This window comes from Pseudochaenichthys georgianus, chromosome 4 (assembly GCF_902827115.2).
Source record: "Pseudochaenichthys georgianus chromosome 4, fPseGeo1.2, whole genome shotgun sequence".
Taxonomy (NCBI): domain Eukaryota; kingdom Metazoa; phylum Chordata; class Actinopteri; order Perciformes; family Channichthyidae; genus Pseudochaenichthys; species Pseudochaenichthys georgianus.
In genome coordinates this window covers 31,006,866-31,030,218 of record NC_047506.1, presented here as the reverse complement: position 1 = coordinate 31,030,218, position 23,353 = coordinate 31,006,866, and the positions used below count along the sequence as shown (strand labels likewise).

Genomic DNA, 23,353 nt, shown 5'->3' with positions numbered 1-23,353 from the left:
GTCATATTTTATGATGATATCACCTCAAAATGGACTCCACGCAAATCCTTTGTTTTTAAAGGCTAAACACTTTTGGTTGGATAATAACCTTTGTGAATTTTGGAAATGATTAAATATATCTTTCCTGTTCTTCCACTTGTTTCCTTTTCCTTATTTCTTCATGTGTTTCTTTTCTAACTCGTTTTTTTTAATGACAAACCATTTATATCTTTCTCGAATTTGCTTCAGTCATCAGGGGATACAACTTTGCCACCTCTGTTATTGCGGCCAAAGATTTTAATATCATCGTCATTCCCATAGAAACACATCTGTGCCTTTATTGCCTACACCCTGGACACGCTGTCTCAATGTCTTCAAATTCACATATTACTGAATGAGACCAATAGCCTACTATGAAACATGTCCAGATCTGAAACATTTATTACGAAACTTCATAAATATACTATGAATAATATATATATATTTAAAATATGAACAACTTCTTGGATGACATGCAAAACCAATTGTATGGTCCTTTACTTGTTAAAAAATGTTAACTAAACTTCAGGTATGTTTGCAATAGTAATAATTAAGGATATTGCCCTCCATAACCAATTCCAATGAGATCATATGAAATATTTAATTATAAGCCTGCATATAAAGTATAGTATTGACTTACCTCGCCATTCAGGAAACAGTAGAGCAGGGCAACAACGAATCCCTTCAGAGCAGAAAAGTATTATAGGAACAGTATTAAATACTAAAAACGCACATCCGGAGCAAACTTCAATCTCCAATATCTCAGTGTTCATACTTAAGTTTGTACCAGTGTTGTGTGTTGTACCTGAAAGGATCCAAGGCCGAGCTCTATGAAGATCCGTGCCTCTGCTCCTGTGTTCTCTGGCAGGAAGGCAAACACCATGTAGTGCATCCCAAACAGAGGGATGAGGAGCAGAGTGGATTTGGCAAGCCTCCTGCGCACGTTGTAAATAAAAGAATACCCATGAAAAATACATAAAGTGACATAAAGTTCCTGAATGTGTTTGTGTGTGCATATCTTAAAGTGAAGGTGAATGTAATCTCTTCTCACTTGAAGTGACTGGTGTCATTGCCACCGACACCGGGAGATGTCAGCTTCTGGACCAGAATCCTGATCACGTTAATGAAGATGATGAAGTTTACCTACATGAAACAAAGAAAGACCTAAAGAAAAACACAAAGCCAACACAGTATATGCTACAACTGTAGCAATTGTTATTGTCTGGCATACCTTTGGAAAATTGAATGAAAAAGGGGAAAAAGTTCCACTCTTTATTTTGTTTTGTTGATGGCAGAATAAAACCACTCGGCCCCCACTGAGGGCATGGTTACACATGCGCAAAATTATCATTGGCTAATATTTGCCTCTTGTTCAGTTGAAATTGAACAACTTCAAATTTGAACCTTGTATCGCATTGAGTTGTTCTTTTGGGAAACTTTGGTGAAGTCGCAGCCTTAACCAATAGCAAAGAGGTGTCGCACATGTATCTTTCATGGTCTATTGTCAGCCATTACCTACAGTATAACCCTAAAATCAACCCCATTTCAAATTGGGGAAAAACAAAGTCCACTGTTTTTGCTGTTAACAGACAAAGATAACAAGCCTTTCTTGGCACTCTGTGCTTTTGTTAAATCTAATGAGAACACAAAATACGTTTCTACAGTAGCCAGTGCCAAAGAGTCATACAGACCCTATCCAAGATTGAGGACTCTTATAATTCCTCAATAGCTCCCATTGTTACTGTGCTGCACTCACCAGTAGTGATGCAGTTATTGGAGCTTTTATGATCCACCAGATGAAGGCCACATCTGTGTCATCCCAACACCTGGGACACACAACAGTAATGAGATAAACAAGGTGGTTACATGGGTGCAATTTTGTTCATCTCAACACTTCACACACGAAACCACACTAACCTCAGCTAGAACAGTGTGTTAGAAATATAAGAAGCAATGCTAAACTGAACTATCTAAAGATTAACTCTAATTTGTCAGCATTCAACCCTTCTGAGTGTTTTTGATGTAACAGGTGTGCGTAAAAGTCATTAGAAAACCCTTTCTGCTCCTATAAATGTTCTCAGATTTTCTCCCGCAGAAGCTCACCCCTTGTTATCGTAGAAGTTTCGAGTGAGGATCCACGCCATTATGATCGTTGTTGGGAGACCTTGGAGATACAAACACAGTGTTAACATTAAGAGAGAGAAAACACAGAGCTCTAACAAGAACCAGAGAGAGGAGGGAAGGTAGAAAATTAAAGCAAACACTGAAAGGTGAAAGAGAAAGATTGCCCACCCCAGCCGATGAGTATGTACCACCAGAAGTATTTCTTCTGGAAGACAAAGGTGAGAGCAAGCAGCGTCTGCAGGTACATGCCTTCCACCAGAAGCCAGAAGTAGTTGGCTAGGATACTGAACTGGAAAAAGGCCACAGCTGATTTACAGGACGCCTGTGGGACGAGGGTTAGGGTTAGGGCAAAAAACAACTGCATTAGAATTGTTGCATAACTAAATGAGAATTATGTTTTCCATCAACTGGTTCTAACTGCAGACTAAAGCTTAGTTTTTTCAGGAGTTGGTAGTGGATAGCTATGCTTAACACATGACTGTGATTCACAACGAAACACTGTAAGATAAATTGAGGTGGCAAGAGAGTTCATGAATTAGTTTATATTGGTTCAAGCAAGTATAGAGTAGAGAGATCTGTCTAGGATGTGTAAACTTAGCATGGCGTCCAAACAGGTCGTCTTACCTATAAGGTAAATGATAAATCTGTACATTTTGTCCTCGTTGGTTACTGTTTATTCAAACTAGTCATGCCAAAATATTGCATGTTTCTCTCTGACTAGCCATATTGGTTTTAAACTTAAACATAAGTAAGTAAATTACTCTAAGGCTACATTCACATGATTAGCGGTTTGCTCTTTGCTCACAGCGAGGTTGGATGCAGAGCCTTGTGGGAAACACAGCTATTTAAGTAATGTTTCTGGTTACCTCACTTGCTAGCTTGCGCCGCTTCTTTCAACTTCTATCTGATTGGTTACGTATGAAAACGTTAACTGTAAACTAGCTGTTTTACCGCGTATCTTGTGAATGTAGCTCAAGTCATCCTGACACCTGACAGTATAGTCAATGAAATCACATGCACATTAAACAGAACTGCTGCATTGGGAAAACAAATATGATATATAAACCATCTATATTTAATTCCCTCTTTTATTGAAAAGAAAGAATTTGGTTAAAGTTTTATTACATTTCAGTATTGCCTCTAGCTGCTTCATTTTAAATGAGAACCGTGTGAAAGGTGTTAAATATGCATAATAATAATAATAATAATAATAATAATGCTAAAGGACTCAGGCTAAAGCTAGCCAAAAAGTTAGCCAACTGATGATCCCTGTAGAGGACAATAAAGGAGCTAACTTATTGTTCTTGTAAAGAAGATGTATAGGTTAGCTTTCGGTTGATACTACAGTAATGTCTTAAGTATAACCTTTTTTAGATTCCTGTTATAAAAACATACTTGGACAAGCAGATCAGATGAATGCTTTTTAGTTCATAATTTCAAACAATAATTACTTTACTACATGAGAAAAAGCATGAGGATATGAACACATCAATGTGTGTGGCCAAATGTAGTGTTTGGCTGGTGAAATCTCATTCTAAACAACACCATCTCCTGATAAATTTTTCAGCAATTTTCCTGTCACTATTTTCCTGTCTTTTCCCTCTGAGTTTTGTTTTTGGTTCAGATAGAGCACAGCAGCGTTGTCTCGTCTTCTTGTCTCTCTGATGGCTCTTTTTGACCAAAGCAGTGATGGTGATGTGCTGACGCTGGTCCCTCATAGCCAAACAAGAGGGGCACTTATCATCTCTCCATGCAGAAAAGTAGGAGAAACACTTGTCATTAATGCTCTCTCAGGCTCCGCTTAGTCACTCCCAGCATGTCGAGCCTATACGTTTTCGCTCTCTACGATAATAAGCTCTTATGAGTTTGTGAGATTCGTGCCAGTAAAACAACATGCAGGTTATCTTTCCTCCTCAAACAACCAACAGACTGTATTCACATGAAAGAAGTCATTTAGTTTCAAGTTTTTGTGATTTATTCTATCAATCCTAATTCTGTACATCCCACCTGAGATAAAATATTGATTTCTTTCTTTATCCTTTCTTCCCATTTAACTTTTGTTCTCATCTTCTTTCCTCTCTGATTCCCTTCCTTTCATTTCAATTATAATTCTTTATATATTTAGTACTTTATTTCCTTGTAATTTTTTAACTGATCTAAAAGTACCACAATTCCCGAAAGTGTTACCTAACCAAAAACGTCGCTCTCCTCATCTTCACTCTTCACTTTTGAGACTTGAGAGCATTTTACTGCTTTATGTGTTTCCTTCCAAGCTGGATTTTAGAATACAGGACAAAACTACTTGTTGCGTGACACGGTTTTCTTTCTATATCGAATTGAAGCCATGGTTTCACATTTGTAAAGGATGAGTCCTTCATAGGTAAATATAGACACTAATGGACCTACAGTGGGGTTTCACACTCACAGTGGACATGGAGCAGTGGTCCAGGTTTACATCTGAAAAAAGAACACCATCTTTAATGAAGACAGCGCTCGCTCTCAGGATGAAGGAGAAGAAAAGGTTCATGTGGATGTAATTCCTGGTGCAGTGGAACTTCCTGAGAAAGCAGAAAAAACGTTGTTTTCATTTCTTAAGAGGAGGTATCTTTGTAAAGACATGTAGGGTATATGTAAGAAATTATTTGTAAGCCTGGTAGCTTTGGACATTGTGTTTTGAGTTTTGAGAAACCGAGGTACGTTTGAGAAACCGGCTCGAGATATACTTTTTGTTATATTCCATGGAATGCTCTTCACATCCCGATAGCAATGAATATCTGAAGTGCTTTGAGAAAAAATACATAAAAAATGTCATCTGTGGAAGCTGTGGTGCTGTAAAAAGCACGACCAATCATCTGAGCCGGCCCGGCTAAAATAACTGGATGACCTACCTGCCTGTCAGCCTTCCATCTGGGCACAAACTTATCTCGTGCAAATTCTAGCGCACTCGAGCTGGTTTCTCCAAAAACAATGTATGGATTTTTTGTCAAAGCACTTAAGATATTCATTGCTATCGGGATGTTAAGAGCATTCCATGGAATATAACAAAAAGTGTACCTCGAGCCAGTTTCTCAAACTTACATACCCCACCTTTAAGTATAGCAAGTATATTTTGAGGGGAAAACAACTGCGTCCTTCAAATACAGGGAAAAAATAATAACTTTTCAATATGCCGTCTACAGTGGCTCTTATGTTCATGCATTTTTATCTGTACCAATCTGTATCCAAAACGGTATTATGTTTTAAATGGTTTGGATAGGTTCAGGAACAAAAATCATTAGGTTACATTTACTGTAGAGAAACTAAACCTCACTTTGTTAAGGTTATTGACCTTTGTCATCATGCTTACAATAATACACATATTTAAGCTTACTGCTCAATCATGGTCATGCTTTAAAAAAAAAAGACATATTTCAGTCTTACCTGAAAACAGTGAAGACAAAAATAGCTGATATAAGAGAGATGAGGGAGGTAGCGTAGCCAGCGGTGTACACCTGTTTGAAGTTTGAGAAGTATGTTGTCTGAAAAAACAAACAAAAAAACAACAAATGTTAGCATATATTGTACGTAATAACTGTTAATTGCTCACTCACACTATTCAAACCCATCCTAAGTGCTAATCAATGTTATGAGAAAACTAAGTTGAACAGTGTGATCTACAGTAAGTGAAATGTAGCTTACACTTGTATGAAATTGGTTAGGGCTAGGGTTTAGGGCAGGAAAAGCCATAATTGCAGGCTTACAAATCTGGCTTTGTAACTAGTATTAGTGGACCTTCAATACATTTCTCGAATGCGAAGATTACTAACTTCCTGTAAAGTCATTTGTAGCCCTTGTAAATCTGCCACAGCCACATTCATTGCCAATGGGATGCAAAACAAAAGATTTGTAAGGGTCATTCTGGCTGGCGGTGGGTTATACAGTGCTGTCCCTGGCCCTAGGTGAAATGTTGTCATGAGCATCAATTATGAATTAATTTTAAATATGCCCTCCACAATCGATTCTTCACTTTAAGAAACTGCACCACAAGTTATTACATTTTCGAGTCTATTTTTGTTCACCTTTGACAGAGGATTTGCACTTGTAATAAGATAGATTGATTTTACAACATTCTTCTTAGGAAAAGCAGTGAGAACAGGCACTCTAATTATTCATCCTGACCTCTTCCCAGACAGTTTGTACAACATCGCTTTCTTAATCTTTTGCTTCACATAGAAAGTCAACATTTCCTCAACAGCAAGAGACCGTTTTTCATGTTAAAAATAGGACATTTTGTTGACTTTATTCCAGCTTTGACAGTTTAGGAAGGTTCCTGTTGATGCCTCAGAGAAATAATCTTTTTAACACTGCCTCAAATAATATCTGTATCGTGAGTACATCTTTGGCCTTACTACTTAACCATTAAAAGCAAAATCATTGGCTGAGTGTTGGAAGGCTAGTAATCAAAATTCCTTGTTTAAAATATTAATATTTTTATGAAAAAACAAGATTAGTCCTCAAATATCCGCCAGTAGTGATGCTGTAAAGTATATCAATATGTTTTGGTATCATTAACATATTCACACGATGCCAACCAGACAAAAAACCTGATGATAATGGACTGACAGATGGTGCCGTTTATTTCCCTGTAGAATATTTCACAGTAGTAATCAATTCAAATAGCTACCTCTGGTTCTGTCTCTTCGTACTCTGTGAACTCGCAGGCGTCCTCATAGGAGGGGTAGAGATCAGACCAGCCATCCTCGGTGCAGTTCCTGTAGATGTAACCTAAAAATACACATACACTTCTCAGTGGCAAGGACAGAAGGGTATCTGCCAACAAAAAGACTCCAGGGGAGGCAGACGAACCTAGGATGTCGACACAAAAACACAACTAGGAGGATTACCCAAAACAGTAAAAAGGGAGAGAAGTGGCACTAATCAGTCACCCAAAAAGTAGTGTAGGGGGAAACTAAATAAATGACTGACAGACAGCACAAAAACGAGTATTCCAATTTGAGGAGAAAGTCCGACTTGGGAATGCTGGGTGGAATTCAGACGGTTGGCAAGGCAATGTAAACAGAAAGAGAAAAAGATTAACGACTCTTGGTGGTTCCAGCTTCACTGGACAGGAAATTGAAAATCTATTTTAGTTTGGATGATGGAAGAATTACATTTGAAAAAAGCAACTACTTTCGGTTAAAGAAATTATCCCAAAAACTGTCCACATCGGAATCCATGGATTGTTCTGAAAACTGAACATCGTTTCTGGATCTGTTGTGGAACATTTATGTTGCTGAGAGCCACTATATGAATTATAGTCACCTCAAGTATGTGGACAATCCTGTCCGTGCCAACATCTGAAGGCTCTTTCCTTTTTCAACATCAAAATGATTGGGACAAAACAATGAAGAACTGAAATGTGACAGGGCACAGAAAACCACTTAGGCATTTCCTTCATTAGAAAGTCTAGACCCGGGGATTGCAGACTTTCGTTAATATTTCTGAGCCAGGTTAGAGCAGGCTAAGACTACAGTATAAGCACACAATCTCAAAAACGTCCGATATTTTTAAGCAAAAATGCTTGTGTTGGGTAAGCATTTGACCAGAGAAATCTGATTGTTCGACTCAAATTCAAGGTAACAGAGGTTTTAGTCATTGATAAACAAATGGTCATTTAGGGGTTTAGTATTCCTTAAATGTTCAATCAACAAGAGACAGCACAAACACAATGTTTGTTTAATAGCATCACATTTAACATGCAAATAAAGTAGGATGGCTGATTTGTTTTCCATTTGTTGCCATTTAGATTAATTAATATGGAGCTTTCCTGATGAAGTCTTTTAGATTGACTGACACAGGGATGACTATAATAATAGAAATCTCTCTATTCACCCTTATAGATTCTCCTGTTTTCCCTTTACAGGTGAACTACAATCACAACACGAGAGTAGTTTCTCAGACGTGAAATAACGCTACTGCTATTCATTAGGATTCATCGGGCTGCACAATGAGGGTTAGGGTTAGGGTTAACCCCATCTGCCTGTTAATGATGTGAGCGGTTGGACACACACCTACTTTGGGGAGGACAGATGACAAAAACATTCTTCTGACACTGGGTGGGTCTTGGGAGGGAATACAAATTAAGCGTTAGTGTGTTAAAAGTTCTATGACCATTACTTTTATGTTTTTCCTCTCTTTTTATTGTTAAAAATGTGGTTCGACAATTTAAAAAAAGGTTGATTACTTTCACAATCTTCTTGGATAAATGAAGCTCTTCTTAATTATTGCATTTGTGAAAACTATTAATATAATCCTACTGTAAGTCAAATACAGCTTCTGTTACACAACCAAAAAAGGGAAATAAATGAGAAGAAGGCAAATGTGATCCTGATTTAAGTCCCCCAAAAATTGTATTTCTATGATTTCTTGACTGATCAAAGCTTCACGTGACACAAAGTTACTGTATTTGAAAAAGAAAATAAGCTGCTGATGTGTGGGGTTAGCATGTTTGTGTGTGAGTCCTTTAAAGTAATACAACAATATGCAGTGACAATAAACAACCTATCTTCATTTGACCCAGATTGTAAGATTGTACAGCCACAGTAAATAGCAACATTACAAGTGTATCAATTGGATTCAGAAAGATTTAAACATGCTAAACTGTGCTGGTGAACTTGGAAAGCTATTATGCTAACGGCAGTGGTAAACTTGTAGCATGCTAAGTTGAAAATATATCAGTAGCCTACATGTTTTCTGTGATTAGCCTTCTAACATAATTAAACCAAAAGTGTATTGTTAACTTTCCTAAGGGCTCTAGGTAACACTGAAAGTAGTCTAATCAGGTGAAGGCGATAAATGATACATTTAAATGAGGCATATTTGCAGCCATGTTCTCCCACCATGGCCTGCAGTTAGCATGACGCGCTCACTCATCTCACCGAGCTCCACGGCATTCATGACGCACACAAGGTCATCCAGTTCTTTGTGAATCCATGTTTACAAGACAGAGGATGAAAAGTTCTCAGTGAAATTACAGATTTTTGTTTCTTGCTGAGAAAATGCCTGTCCGGCTCCTTTAGCACTCACAGAGCGAGCAGAGTGTGGGGGTTTGAGTCGTGGGTGGGTTTACAGATATCCAGCTGCATTAGCCTCAGTATAACGTAGCGTGTAGAGCCCACAGCCAACGCTGGATGTGAATGGAGGTTAAAGGCTGGGGCTACCGGGAGGGCGCTAGTGCTCCGACCGCCATGCTTAACAAGCAGCGCCAATTCCTTTCTCATGCTCTTGGCTCTTACAGTGAACTCTTTGATTTTCCAATTCAGTTTTTTCTCTGCATGCAGCCTCCTGTTGGATGGACTGGATCGAACTCCACCGCTACAGTGATTTAACTTATCAGGGTGTCTGTGGAGGCGGGAATCCAGTGGGGTCCAAGAACCCACTAGCATTGAGTTATGAGGTCGTCAACGGCAACCCCTGCCTCCTTAAGTGTTCTGAACCATGTTGAGTATACGTCTAACTTTCACTGCTGTGTGTGTATTTTACTCTCACTGCTGTTGGAATCAGCATAATTTCTTCATCCATCATCCCACATACTGCACATGCTCTGTGCCTACTACTGACTATTCTGTGAACTTTTTTTCACCAACACTGACTTGGAACTACTGGTAGGACTGGAATAAAGACAATTATGTATGTATATAAATTCAATTAAAATTAAGACATTTTTCATTGTATTAAATCTAGGGCTGTCAAACGATTACATATAATAACATTTTTAATCAGATTAATCACAGTTTAAAAATGTATTAATCATGATTAATCACCATTCGAACTATGTCCAAAATATGCCATTTATTTATGTATATTGTTGTGGGAATGGAAAGATAAATGAAAGATGGCGGATATATCCATTTAACATACAGTATCTATGTTTATTATAACATTTTTTCTGTGTGTCAAAATGAAAGACAACCCACACACCTATCAATCATCAAACCGTGGGGTCTTAATTCATTACGTGTTGATTTCTATCAACGGGGGAGTACTTCAGGAAAGTCGGGGGGGGGGGCGGCTAGTGGAGTACTTCGTGACCACAGAGTGTGAACCTTGTGATCAGCTGTTTTAGCGCAGTTCTCCAGTGAAGGGGGGGGGGGGAGTCTCCCTCCGTAGCCGGTTGGTGTAGTTTTGGCACAATTCCGTTGTACAGACCGACGTTAACAGCAGCCCTGTCTGTGCACACGGAGACCGACTCTGTCGTCCGGTGATCTAACCGCCTTCTGGAAAAGCTTCACAAGTACGTCGGTACGCAAATGCGCTTTGTGATACAAGTGACGGTTTGCATTTCAGATTACGCACATAACCTGTGTACCAGTTCTCATTCATAACACTCCGTTCGATGTCTCACTATGGGATGCGCCTCATCGCAGAGCAAACAGAAGCATCAATCTCATTAGGCCAATCCCGATTGGCTGGTGATCTTGACGTCAACGTCAGGGGAAATCACCCCCTATAAGTAGCTTGCGCCACGACGCATGCGTCATTCAAACACCTCTTCTCGCTTCAGAGCACATCTCGAACGGTAGCCGGGCTAGCTTAACAGTCCACAGACTGAACCCAAAGCTAATTTTCGGTCGACGGGCGTTAGCCGGCTACCCTATTCTCTCACAGAAGAAGTACTATAGTCAACCTCGCCGAATTCTTCCTCTGGAAGTAAGGTAAGATTTTGACTTGCAAGTTAGCAACACACCAGTTGCTAGCTTTTGCTTTTTTCCCTCACTGCCGACACCACGGTAGCGAGGACGTTTTTTATTCTTTTTTCTTCCCTGGAGGATAAAAGGATTTAAAGAATATTGCCACACCAGGTAATATTCTTTGAGAGGAAAGGACCCACACTACCTTTTTTCTCCGGATAAAGGACAGTTTGGGACACTTTTCTCGACATACCTGTTAAGAGCGGGTCCTCTCCATGGACGCCTCTCTCCCTCACACCAGAGGAGTCAGGGACTCGAAGGCTCGGTTCTGCGACTGCGGGTTGAAGATAGCAGGCACAGACTCACACCAGGTCTGCTCGTCCTGCCTCGGGCTGGAACATGCCCAGGAGGCTATCGACGACCCCGGCTCGTGCGGGCATTGTGCCCACCTCACCATAAAGAGCCTTCGCCGACGGTTAGCACGACAAGCTAGCCTGTCGGGACAGGATCCCCTCATGTCCACTGGTTGGCCGGCTGGCAATCAAGACACGGGGGCGTCCGCCGCAGAGACTGAGTCCCTCGCCTTCACGGCCTGGGGCTCATCAACCGCGGCAGCCGCGGAACCGGTTTCCCGCGCCATATCAGGCCGGGTCCCGGTGGCGGCAAAGGACGCGGGAACGGGACCCCACGCTATACCAGGCTGGGGCTCCCGACTGGACCTCACCATGGTTTCACCCGCGGAGGATGTCCTAGAATTGAATTACATGGAGGACGAAGAGGATGCCTCTGAGTTCCTCCTGTCTGATTCGGACGAGCAAGAAGACGACGTCTTCGTGTCACCAGCTCAGGCTGCAAAGCCTGGAGCGATGGCTGCTCTCTCGGGCGATAGCACACCAGCTTTGCCCTGTCTCAGTATGGACCTACAAGCCGTGTGTCAACGTGCTGCGGCCAGACTAGACATCCCATGGCCCGAAGTGGCCAAGGAGACCTCCAGGTCCCGTTACGAGGGAAAACTGTTTTTCCAAACAACGAGGACAAAGAGGCAACTCCTCCCGGTCTTCCCGGAGATGTTGGATGAGGTGTCGGTCTCGTGGAGAGACCGGCCCTTTAGCAACACGGCCCCAATCCAGGGTGCCTCCTCCCTTGACTGTGACGGTATGGAGAGGCTCGGCCTGCTCCACATACCGCCTATGGAACCGCTGGTGGCAGCCCACCTCCTACCGAGGATGGGCCAGCCGCCAAGCAGGAACCCCACACTGCCAGCAAAAACAGACCGATTCCAGTCGACCATGACGGAACGGGCCTACAAAGCTGCAGCATTGTCCGCCAGAGCTCTGAACGTTTCCTCGATGCTAACCGCGTACCAAGCGGAGCTCTGTGAGGATCTGTCGAGCGATTCTGGACCGGCCACTCTGGACGAGATAGCCGCGGTCACAGACATTTGTCTCCGTGTCCAATGCTGCGCCGTCCAGGCCACGGGCAAAATGATGGGGATCATGGTGGTGCAGGAAAGAGCTAGATGGCTCAACCTCACCAACCTCCCGGACCGGGAAAAAGAAGATGTGCTGGATATGCCCATCATTCCCGAGGGAATTTTCGGCTCCGCTCTCGCTTCCATGCAGAGGAGGTGCCAGTCGAAAAAGAAGGAAGTCGAGGCCCTCCACCTCTGTCTCCCTCGAAGGGTCCAGCCGCTGCTTCCGCAACAGCGACCCTTCGCCCAAGCTGCTCCGAACCCTGCTGGATCTAGAGTACAAGATCAGCAGAGGTCGCAGCCCGCCCCGAGTCCCCAGCCCAGGCAGGAGACGAGGACGAGTTGGTCTAGAAAATCTCCGGTCCCGGCTGCAGCCCAGGCGCAGCCAACCCAGAATTTCGGCCAGCAATCAAGGAGGAAGAAGCGAGCGGCATGACAGCCCCTCCTTCTCCCCTCTGTGACAGAGCTGGAAGTTCCTTCTCCGGCTCGAATTGTGTTCCCGCTGCCTCGAGAGATGCCTCAACGCCATCCTCAAGTCCGCACAAAACACATGTCACATCATTATTGTTTGAATAAACCATTTTTCGCTGAAGCATCCAGGCTTCGGCCAAGGGCGCAGCTCAAAAAAATGAAAAGAAAAACAATAAACAGTCCGTTAACCATAAATCCCCTTCTGAGAGCAGCTACGGCCTCTCTCAAAAGGCGGATAATAAACGGGTCTGTGAAGGCACCACCGCCACGCGCATGCGCAGTGCCGGTTGGGGCTTTAAGGGCACTACCGCCACGTGCGCACGCAGTGCCGGCTAGAGCTGTAAAGAACGGCCCGTCAATCCTTTCCCTTTCGAGAGCAGCTACGGCATCTCTCAAAGGACGGATTATTGACGGGTCCGTGAAGCCACCGCCACGTGCGTGCACAGTAACGGTGGGGACTGTTGAAATGGGGTACCACCGTGTTCAGACACTAGAGGGCCCCATGACACAACAAACAGAGTCTCAGAGGGCAAGAGATGTGACATCTCCGCTGGCTCTAAGGAGCACACAGTGGAAGATGCTCACAACATCTGCTTGGGTTTTCAAGACAGTAACACGGGGTTACAGACTCCAATTCGCTGTTACCCCCCCTCGTTTCTCGTGCATTTTGTATTCACAAGCCCGAGGAGAGTCAGCCCATATTCTAGAGAGAGAGATCCTCTCACTTCTAGAAAAGAGAGCTATATCTGTTGTACCTGCCGAGCAGAGTCAGAGTGGTTTTTATTCCAAGTACTTCCTCGTCCCCAAACGAGGAGGGAACGGAATCTGGCCAATACTGGATTTGAGGGTTCTGAACAGATATCTAAAAAGATATAAATTCAGAATGCTCACTCACACATCTCTGCTGCGTCTCGTGCGACAAGATGATTGGTTTACATCAGTCGACCTGAAAGATACGTATTTCCACGTCCCAGTATATTACCCACACAGGAAATATCTGAGATTCGCATTTCAGGGGATCTGTTACGAATACAGAGTACTTCCCTTCGGCCTGTCTCTCAGTCCAAGAGTGTTTGTACGATGTACGGAAGCCGCGATAGCCCCGTTAAGACAACAGGGTATTCGCTTGGCGACCTACCTGGACGACTGGCTGCTTCTCGCACAGTCGGAGCACGAGGCTATTACGCAGACAAATGTTCTCGTAAAGCACCTGCTCAACCTGGGGTTCATAATAAACACAGAGAAGAGCATATTGTGCCCCGCGCAGACTATACTCTTCCTAGGGTTACACCTGAACTCGGTGCCCTTTTCAGCTCGCCTGTCAGCGGAAAGAGTGAAAGCTTTCAGAGCTTGTCTCGCTTTATTCCAGCGTCGCAAACATGTTCTCTTCAGAACATGCCTGCGGTTGATGGGGCTCATGGCGTCAGCCATCCTGGTCGTACGACTAGGACGCTTACACATGAGGGAGTTTCAGCGCTGGGTAGCCGCCTTAAAACTAAACCCCGCGCGTCATGGCGCGCGGAGGGTAATGGTTACTGTGAAATGCGTAACGGCACTGCGCCACTGGCTGCACCCGACTTTTCTAGTACGGGGCGTGCCTATGGGTGCTGTCCTTTCACGAAGGGTGGTCACCACAGACGCATGTCTGACAGGTTGGGGAGATATTTATGAAGGCCGCCCGGTGAGGGGTCTCTGGAGCAGAGACCTCCAGCGGGCACACATAAATTACCTGGAGCTTTTAGCGGTGTGCCTCACCCTAAAGCACTTCCTGCCTTTTCTCAGAGGACACCATGTCCTCGTGAGGACAGACAATACGACGACAATATCGTATATAAACCGCCAAGGGGGTTTGCGTTCTCTCCAGTTACACATGCTGGCACGCAAACTGATCCTATGGAGCAGCGGGCGTCTCCTCTCCCTGAGAGCGACGCACGTACCGGGTGTGTCGAACCTCGGGGCAGATCTGCTGTCCAGAGGTACACCACTTTATGCAGACTGGACTTTACATCCAAGGATTGTGAGCCAGCTGTGGGTGCGTTATGGCAGAGCCACGGTGGATCTGTTCGCATCAAGAGAAAATGCTCAGTGTCAGCTGTTCTTTTCGATGCGCAACCTGAATATAGTGAGACTCCCTCATAGGGTGTTAACACTATTCAGAGTGCGAGAGATTCCTACACCAGGTCTCTCTAACATAGTGCTGTTACTGACCCTGGCTTCCGCCAGGCGAGCCAGTAATGTTTTCAGACACTGTCTGTACATGTACCCAATGGATATTGAGACATTTCCTCAGCCGCTGGGTCCCTACGGGGAACAGCAGCGGGATTTGCTGTGTCCAATTTGTGCTTACGCACCTGTATGGACAGATCAGGGGTGTTTGTCATAATGACCAACTCCTGGTGTCCTGGGCTAACCCTTAAAGGGGGGCAAGCCGGTTACTAAGCAACGGCTCTCCCACTGTCGTGTGGAGGCTATTGCTTTGAGACCCTTACGAGTCAGAGTTTGCAGGCACCTTCGGGTCCGCGAGCTCTTTCAAATCAGGGTCTGGCTGCATCCTGGGCTCTGTCCAGGATGTCTGCCATCCAAGACATCTGTGCAGCGGCAAGCGGGTCTTCGCCGCTCACTTTTGTCCGCTTTTACAGGCTGGGCGTATCCACTCCAAGCGTGGCCCGAGCAGTGCTGGGCACCTTGTTGAGTCGGGACTCCACCTGTTAAATTCCGGTTGGTCGGTGGTCTTCGAGATAAGCTCGTCTGGCAATACGGGAGCTACAATATCCCATAGTGAGACATCGAACGGAGTGTTATGAATGAGAACTATAGGTTACTTACGTAACCCCAGTACTCAGAGTAACATGAAGTGAGATGTCTCACCAGACGGCCCTCCTTGCTATGGTGAAGCGAGAAGAGGTGCTTATTTTGAATGACGCATGCGTCGTGGCGCAAGCTACTTATAGGGGGTGATTTTCCCTGACGTTTCAGAGCACGAGCAGCTGCTGCTCGTTCACTCACAGCTGCTGCTCGTGCTCTGAAACTCACCTGAGGAATATGTTACACGCCGTCAGCGCTGAGACGTGATCCACCTTTGCTGAGTTCCGGATGAGAGCCACGTTCAACCTCATCCACCACAGCGGACCCGAGTTCCACTAAAGGCACGTCGGGAAGGGTTTCAGGAGCCACTGGGCGAATCACTTCTGGGATCCTACTTTTGCCCGCCGAGTGGATTTAGCACGAGAGGGAGCAACTCTTGCAGAGATAAAGAGTCGGAAGTGTGGTCCCGGCTCTCCTCTCGCCGCCCTTCTCGCCGCTCCTCACACCGCGTCCTCTTGCCGCTCCTCTTGCCGCTCCTCTTGCTGCTCCTCTCGCCGCTCCTCACACCGCGTATCGTCGCTCCTCTCCGCGCCTGTGCTTCCGGCGGAGATGTAAAGTGGATTAAATAGCCGGTGTAACGCGGTGGGATTACCTTCTCTACTCTGCTGTGCTGCTATAGCTGAGGCCTGGTTCCACCTTGCTCCAGGAACAGTGTGGTGTGCCTTTTCTTGGCTGTGCTGGACAAGGAGAAGATCGCTAGTCGTCCTGAACAATCTACTGGATTCGGGTATGTTCTGCCGCCCGCAGTGGACATCCCCTGTACAGTTTCGGAGGTGTTGCACAAACAATTGCTGGTTGCACTGTCGCGGACATTCATTTCGGAAAATGTTTGTCTTTCTCACATGCCTGCCACGATGGTCCTTCAGAATTGTTTTTTAAACTCTAATCTCACTTTCGCGAAGTTTGCTGGTGACTCTAGATCAGCTGACAATGTATGTGTGTTGATTAAGAGGAAAAGGTGCTTGGTATTTTTATTGTTGTTACTATCAGGAAATGTACAGCCAAATCCAGGTCCACCGAGCAGTATTAGTCAAATAGCTACTCCTGCTGATTTTATATCTAGATCTGGGCTAGGTTTAATTCATTTAAATGTGCGTAGTCTGTTACCTAAATTAGATTTTGTCCGTATTTGGGCGAGTTCGACTGATGCTGATGTCATTGTCTTATCAGAAACGTGGCTAGATAAATCCATTTTGGCCTCTGACATTTACATAAATGGTTACAGTGTATATCGTACTGACCGGCCTAAAAAAGGTGATGGCGTTGCCATTTATGTGAAAAATAAGTTTTGTGTAACTAATATGGTTTCCAAATCTGTTAGTAAACAGCTAGAATTTTTAGCCGTGAATATTGAGGTAACAAAGGGTCAACAGCTCATGGTGGTGGGCTGCTACAGGGCCCCTTCGGCTGTCAAGGACTCTTTATCGTCTTTGGCAAAACTGTTATCAGAACTTTCCTACAAGGAAATAGTGCTGCTTGGTGATTTTAATTGGGACTGGTTAACTTCTGTGTCAGAGGATTTTAAAAATTGAATTTTACCCAGATTATAGACAGGCCTACTCGCCCAAATATTAAGTCCCCAAATAAATCCTCCTTAATTGATCTAATTTTAACAAATGTTCCACATAAATACTCATCTGTGGGAGTATTTGCTAATGATGTGAGTGACCACTGTGTTGTGGCCACAATTAGGGACACTAAGGTCCAAAAGGTTAAACCACGTGTCATCACAAAGAGACAAAAAACACTTTGTGGAGCAGGGTTTTTTACATGATCTGTTTGATTTTGATTGGGGTAGAATCAATTTGTGTGCTGATGTAGAAACTGCATGGTCTTATTTTTATCTTGGTTTTATGAAAATTATAGATAGACATGCACCTCTGCGTAAATTTAGAGTGAAGGGACTAAACAATCCCTGGTTTTCTGCTGAGCTGTCCAGTCTCCTTCATGAGAGAAATAATGCTTGGGCTAAGGCTAGGAAATCAGGCTCAGAGGTAGAATGGCTATGTTTTAGGCAGCTAAGAAATAGCTTCACATCTCAAATAAAAAGTGCTAAATCAAAGTACTATTTGTCGGTTACCACAGAAAACCTGAATAATCCTAGGAAATGTTGGAAAGCCATAAAATCGATTTCCACTGGTGATATCCCAAATGAGCTACCTCCGTGCCTCACCACAGCATCTGGCACTATATCAGACAGGGCTACTATGCTAAATTGCTTTAATGAGCATTTTGTGTCTTGTGGCTCTCTGTTTGGCTGTGTGGCTCCTGTGAACGCTCCAATCCTTGACTCTGAACAATGTGGTCTGGAAAACCCTTTCAGTTTTACTCCTTTAACTATTGGTATTGTTCATGAAGCATTATCCAAGTTAGATCCTAGGAAACCGGCTGGCCCGGACAATGTAGAACCTTTCTTTTTAAAGATAGCTGCAGATTTTATTGCTCCACCTCTTACTTCTCTTTTTAACCTCTCCCTCAGCACGAACACAAATCCAAAAGTATGGAAGTCTGCTTATGTCTTGCCTTTACTGAAAGGAGGGGAGGCAACTATTTTAAATAACTATAGGCCAATCTCTAAATTGTCAGTTCTGGCTAAGGTGCTCGAACGCTTAGTGAGTGAACAAGTAAAGGAGTTTTTATGTATAAATGATATGCTGTCTAAACATCAGTCAGGATTCAGAAAGAAACACAGCACCATCACTGCGACAATGAAAGTGGTAAATGACATTACTACTATTTTAGATAATAAGCAGAGTTGTGCAGCTCTGTTTATTGACCTTTCCAAAGCGTTTGACACCGTTGATCATCGCATTTTAAAGCAGAGGCTACTCAGTATTGGCATATCCAGCAATGCAGTGAGGTGGTTTGTGAACTACCTCTCTGAAAGGTCCCAATGTGTTCATTTTGATGGACTGTCTTCTGAATGGTTAAACATTTCTAATGGTGTACCACAAGGTTCTGTTTTAGGACCACTTTTATTCTCCATATATATTAACAGCGTAGGTGATAATGTGGATGAAGCTACTTTACATTTTTATGCGGATGATACTGTGATGTATTGTGCAGGTCCCTCCATTAAAGAGGCTGTTGTTAAATTACAGGCTGTTTTTAACACTATTCAGACTCAGCTCTCTGAATTAAAGCTTCTTTTAAATGTGGATAAAACCAAGGTAATGCTCTTTTCAAAAGCTAAAAAGACACCAGAGCCTGTTTTAGATATTGTAACTACGCAAGGAACAAAACTTGAAGTTGTTGCCTGTTACAAATACCTTGGTATCTGGCTTGATGATTGTCTCTCTTTTAAACTTCATGTCAATAACCTGCTTAAAAAACTGAGGGTTAGGCTAGGTTTCTTTTTCAGAAACAAGTCCTGTTTCTCGCTTGAGGCCAGGAAAAGGCTAGTCACTGTGACCTTTTTACCTGTGCTGGACTATGGTGATCTGGTCTATATGAATGCACCTGCCAATTACCTGAGCAAATTGGATGCTGCGTATCACAGTGCACTGAGATTTGTCACAAATTGTAAAGCGCTTACACATCACTGTATACCAAGGCAGGTTGACCATCACTCTCTGTACGGAGGCTCAGTCATTGGTACACGTTTATCTATAAAGCTTTGTTGGGTAAACTCCCGTATTATATCTGCTCTCTGATAACACAGAGAGTTGCAAGCAGCTATTGTCTGAGGTCACATGATGTAGTCTTGTTAGATGTGCCAAGAGCAAGGACTGTCTTAGGTAAGACAGCTTTTATGTGCGCAGCTCCACTTGCTTGGAACAATCTTCAGCAAGAATTGAAACTGAGCAATCTCATTCCTCTGCATGTTTTTAAAGCTAGGCTAAATGAAATGCTTGCTGATACAATGGGCACTTGTAAATGTCTATAACTATGTAAATGTATCCTGTAAATATAATGTATGATGTCCTTTATTGTTTTATGTTTCATGTGGAACCTATATGCTGCAGGTCTCCCTTGAAAAAGAGATCTATGATCTCAATGGGACCAATCTGGTTAAATAAAGGTTTGAAATGAAATGAAAGATCACCAGCCAATCGGGATTGGCGTAATGAGATTGATGCTTCTGTTTGCTCCGCGATGAGGCGCATCCCATAGTGAGACATCTCACTTCATGTTACTCTGAGGACTGGGGTTACGTAAGTAACCTATAGTTATGTGCACCCTTGTCTACTACAGCAAACGTATTCTCCGTCGGGACTTCCTGCAACAACACCACGCCGTTATCAAAGATGTTATATTGAGAAGACGATCACTACGTGACAAAAGTTTTCAAAACCGTGGCTACTGAAATCAATCTTACTAACTGCTGTCTGTGCAATTTACGCCGCGCGAGTTGGCAGACTTTATTTTGCTTACTTTAACATCATTTATCATGGTGGGGCTAAGCCATTTCTTGGTATGTGTGTAGCCTACCCCAGCCATACCCTGGCGTTAAATATTTTAACGCAATTAATTCAAAAAATTCATTACCGCCGTTAACGCGATAATTTTTACAGCACTAATTAAATCATATACCCCATAACATTATTTTGACTATCCCGCAATAGATAGTACACAATTTAAGATGGAGACCATGACTCACATCCTAATTTCCGGGTTTAGGCAACAAAAATACGTTAGTTAATGAACCAGATCATGATCTTTCCATCTCAGAACTCATGGGCTATTGGTCTGAAGAACATAAAACACGGGGGGCAATGGGCTGTGTTTCTGGGGTGTAACCCGCAGATATACTTTTCCATGTATCAGGCAATAGGTTTTTATGTCTGATTAGAAACCTGACATTTAAGACTGGAGCTGGATTTGAAAGGCGATCAGATAGCTGGTTTACAAGCTAATGTCTAGCTAATTGAAGCTCAATTGTTGATAGCTGATGGTTCCATTGATTTCATTTGAACTCGAAAGTTCCCTTTTGGTTTACCTGCATTCAGCTAGAGCCCATTCAAACGTGATTGGTCAATACTGATTGGATTGAGCTGGATGAGACTGTGGTCTGAAAAGGGTGGGGGTCGTGAAAACAGTGGGGAGAGCAGCGCTGTCTGCAGCCAAGTCCAGAAAAAAAAGATCCAGTCTACATAAACCACTCAGTGAAAGCATAACATCGGCCCCAAGTGATATATAAATATACTCTACTGATCTGTAAGTGAAAAATGGATTAACTGAGCACAAGTTCATTATCCTAAAAAAGCCAAATCCCACTCTTTTCTCCAGTTTGACAAACCCAAAATTCAACACGGCCTTAAAACAGATAATATTGTTGAAAAATAGAGCTGATGCACTTGTACAAGGGAAAATAATATATTCAGCTTGGCTGTTGGCAGGTTTGCTAATTAGTATTATATTAGAATAATAATAATAATTCTGAAAAACAAAACATAATTTCAATGTATGACAATTAGAATTCCTCAAAAGCATCAAACTAACAGAAAACAGTTAGGAGGCATATGCATAAAATAATATAAGATAATATAACAAAGATCCCCTTAAAAAGTACACAACATACATAAAGTACAATAATAACATCCTACATTTGATTTTTTTGTATTTACCTTGGTTATTAGCAAACAGCTGGGAGACATTGGCGCATGAGACGCTGACCACCTGTCCCACCTCAGCATGATTCCAGCAACGGATATCATCCCATGTTGTCGGACAAACTGCGACAGACAACAGACAACATTCATCACACATTTATCACTTCAGCTGTTGGGCTAACAGGGAATATACTGTATTTAATATCGTATCATCTAGTCCCAGGTGTTAGCAGAAGTTATATCATTAAATGAAATTCTAGATGCCAGATGACCATAAAATAGTGCCTGAGATATGTTCGCTCGTAAAAAAGACAAGGGTTGAGACCAAAATGAGAGACTCACTCCTATTAAATGGTAGATAGAAAGTGATGATATGTTGACAGAATTTGCAATTAGTTCGCAGTAAAAACTAATTAGGAAAGTAGGAAAATATTGAATAGTCCTGGATTTGTGTGAAAGTGTTTGAATGCAGCATGTTGGCAGGATTTTTCAATTGTGGTAAGGCAGTTTTCTATTAGTTGAAAAGAAACCGGCTTTTGCAAACTTTCAATTGTCAGCACTTTCAAACCATGAATAACATCTCAGGGGGTTGTACTAATTTCCAGAAAAACTCTTTAAATCTGTGGCTTTGCATCGCCGATTGGGCACAAAGGATCGTCCTGCCCTGGCCAAACTCTTTTAATTAAACAATCACTTCCCATTTAATCCTGACTGTAGATGTGAGGTAGACGTTTATTTTCCTCTTTCTTCATGCATCCCACTTAAAATGTGGTTAGTGTGTGACCTGTCCGACCTTGAATACCTCTTAATGCTACAGCACTTGCAACTGATTCAGACACCCAACTAAAAATCGTTTGATGGAGGCTGTGGCTCAGTGGATAGTGTGCTGGACTTCGAATCAGGGGGTTTGCAAGTTTGAGTCCCACTGCAGTCAGCATGTCATTGTGTCCCTGGGCAAGACGCTTCACCCCAGATTGCTCCTTTGGGGATTGTCCACAGTACTGAATGTATGTAAGTCGCTTTGGATAAAATAGTCTAACAAATTACATGTAATGTAATCTGTATGGAAGCTCTGTCGTCTGATGGAATGTTTTCTAGGGGTTTCCCCCTGTCTGAAAAAATGAAGGGGGCGTTTGATTTGTTGACATCCTCAGCCCTCCTCAGCCCTCCTCTGCCCGCGCTTTACCCCCGCTGTTCCCCACACATGGCAGATGAGCCATTTCGAATGAGGGAGGAGGTGGGGGGGAAAGGGAGCCGTAATGAGGCGCCCGTCTCTCTCTGCCACCACAACGCCTCACACATCAAAGCTGCTTTGCTGTGTCAATTAAAACAGCTGCGTGCGGGGACACACCGCCACTCATTCATAATAAAACACAGCTTTTGGCTCCTGCTGGAGGTTCTCCTGCCAAAGCTGTGATGAGGCAAACATGTCACTGGATAAATGTGACTTTGAACCATCATTTTTTGAAATTATCTTGGTTATTGCTACAGGAACACTGGGCTGTTATACTTTTTTTTGCTGCATTGATTGAAAATGGCACAGTATTAGGCTATTATTGTGTGCCACTAATGGCTTCCATCAAAGAATATACAGAGCGTAATAAAAAAGGATGCTGTGAGCTTGTTTGAATCCCAGGGTGCGACGGCATCTCTGCAGGTGGTGGCGGTAATGTCCTTCATTAGGTTGCCGAGGCTCTGACAGGGTGATACAGAGGATGAATGGACTTGTGCTTTTCATCAGGTATTAATGGTTCGATCCTTTTGTCCTCTTAAAAGCCTTTTTCTTATATTTTTTAATAAATCTCCTCTCCAGGGTCTCAGTTATCCTGTTAGGATCAGTGATCCATGTGACAGGCGGTGGTGTTTTGTTCTTAAACAGCTTCATTATGCTAACACATGCATGAGAATCTCACCGCACCTTCGCAAGTTAAAACAGAGCTGGCCCAAGTAGATAGAACGTACCCCTCAAACAGCAATAAATACATTACTATCTTGTCGGTCCTTGGTTGATTATGTGTCACAATGTATGCAGTAAGAGACACATTGTGATCTCGCTGCAGTGCAATGCTATATTCACAGCATTTTGGCAGAATGGGAATAACAGGAAAGCGTCCCGTTGTTCTGAAATCATTCCAAGAAGATTACCACTGATCAATTTGATCACCTTGTAGTAATACCATATG

General features: G+C 43.1%; 1 protein-coding gene across 2 annotated transcripts in view; it reads right to left on the bottom strand.

The window, feature by feature from the left end:
* Positions 1-23,353, bottom strand: part of ghrhrb (growth hormone releasing hormone receptor b) — a 63,856-nt gene that overhangs the window by 6,352 nt on the left and 34,151 nt on the right. Inside the window, exons 3-12 of one of the 2 annotated variants that reach the window (XM_034081137.2) lie at positions 21,186-21,293; positions 6,806-6,906; positions 5,563-5,660; positions 4,568-4,700; positions 2,311-2,464; positions 2,122-2,182; positions 1,775-1,844; positions 1,070-1,161; positions 824-953; positions 659-700 (exon numbers count right to left, since the gene is read on the bottom strand). In XM_034081137.2, the coding sequence (XP_033937028.1) occupies positions 659-700; positions 824-953; positions 1,070-1,161; positions 1,775-1,844; positions 2,122-2,182; positions 2,311-2,464; positions 4,568-4,700; positions 5,563-5,660; positions 6,806-6,906; positions 21,186-21,293 (989 nt within the window). The remainder of the gene's footprint in view (positions 1-658; positions 701-823; positions 954-1,069; positions 1,162-1,774; positions 1,845-2,121; positions 2,183-2,310; positions 2,465-4,567; positions 4,701-5,562; positions 5,661-6,805; positions 6,907-21,185; positions 21,294-23,353) is intronic. The other variant, XM_034081138.2, reaches the window with a different exon arrangement.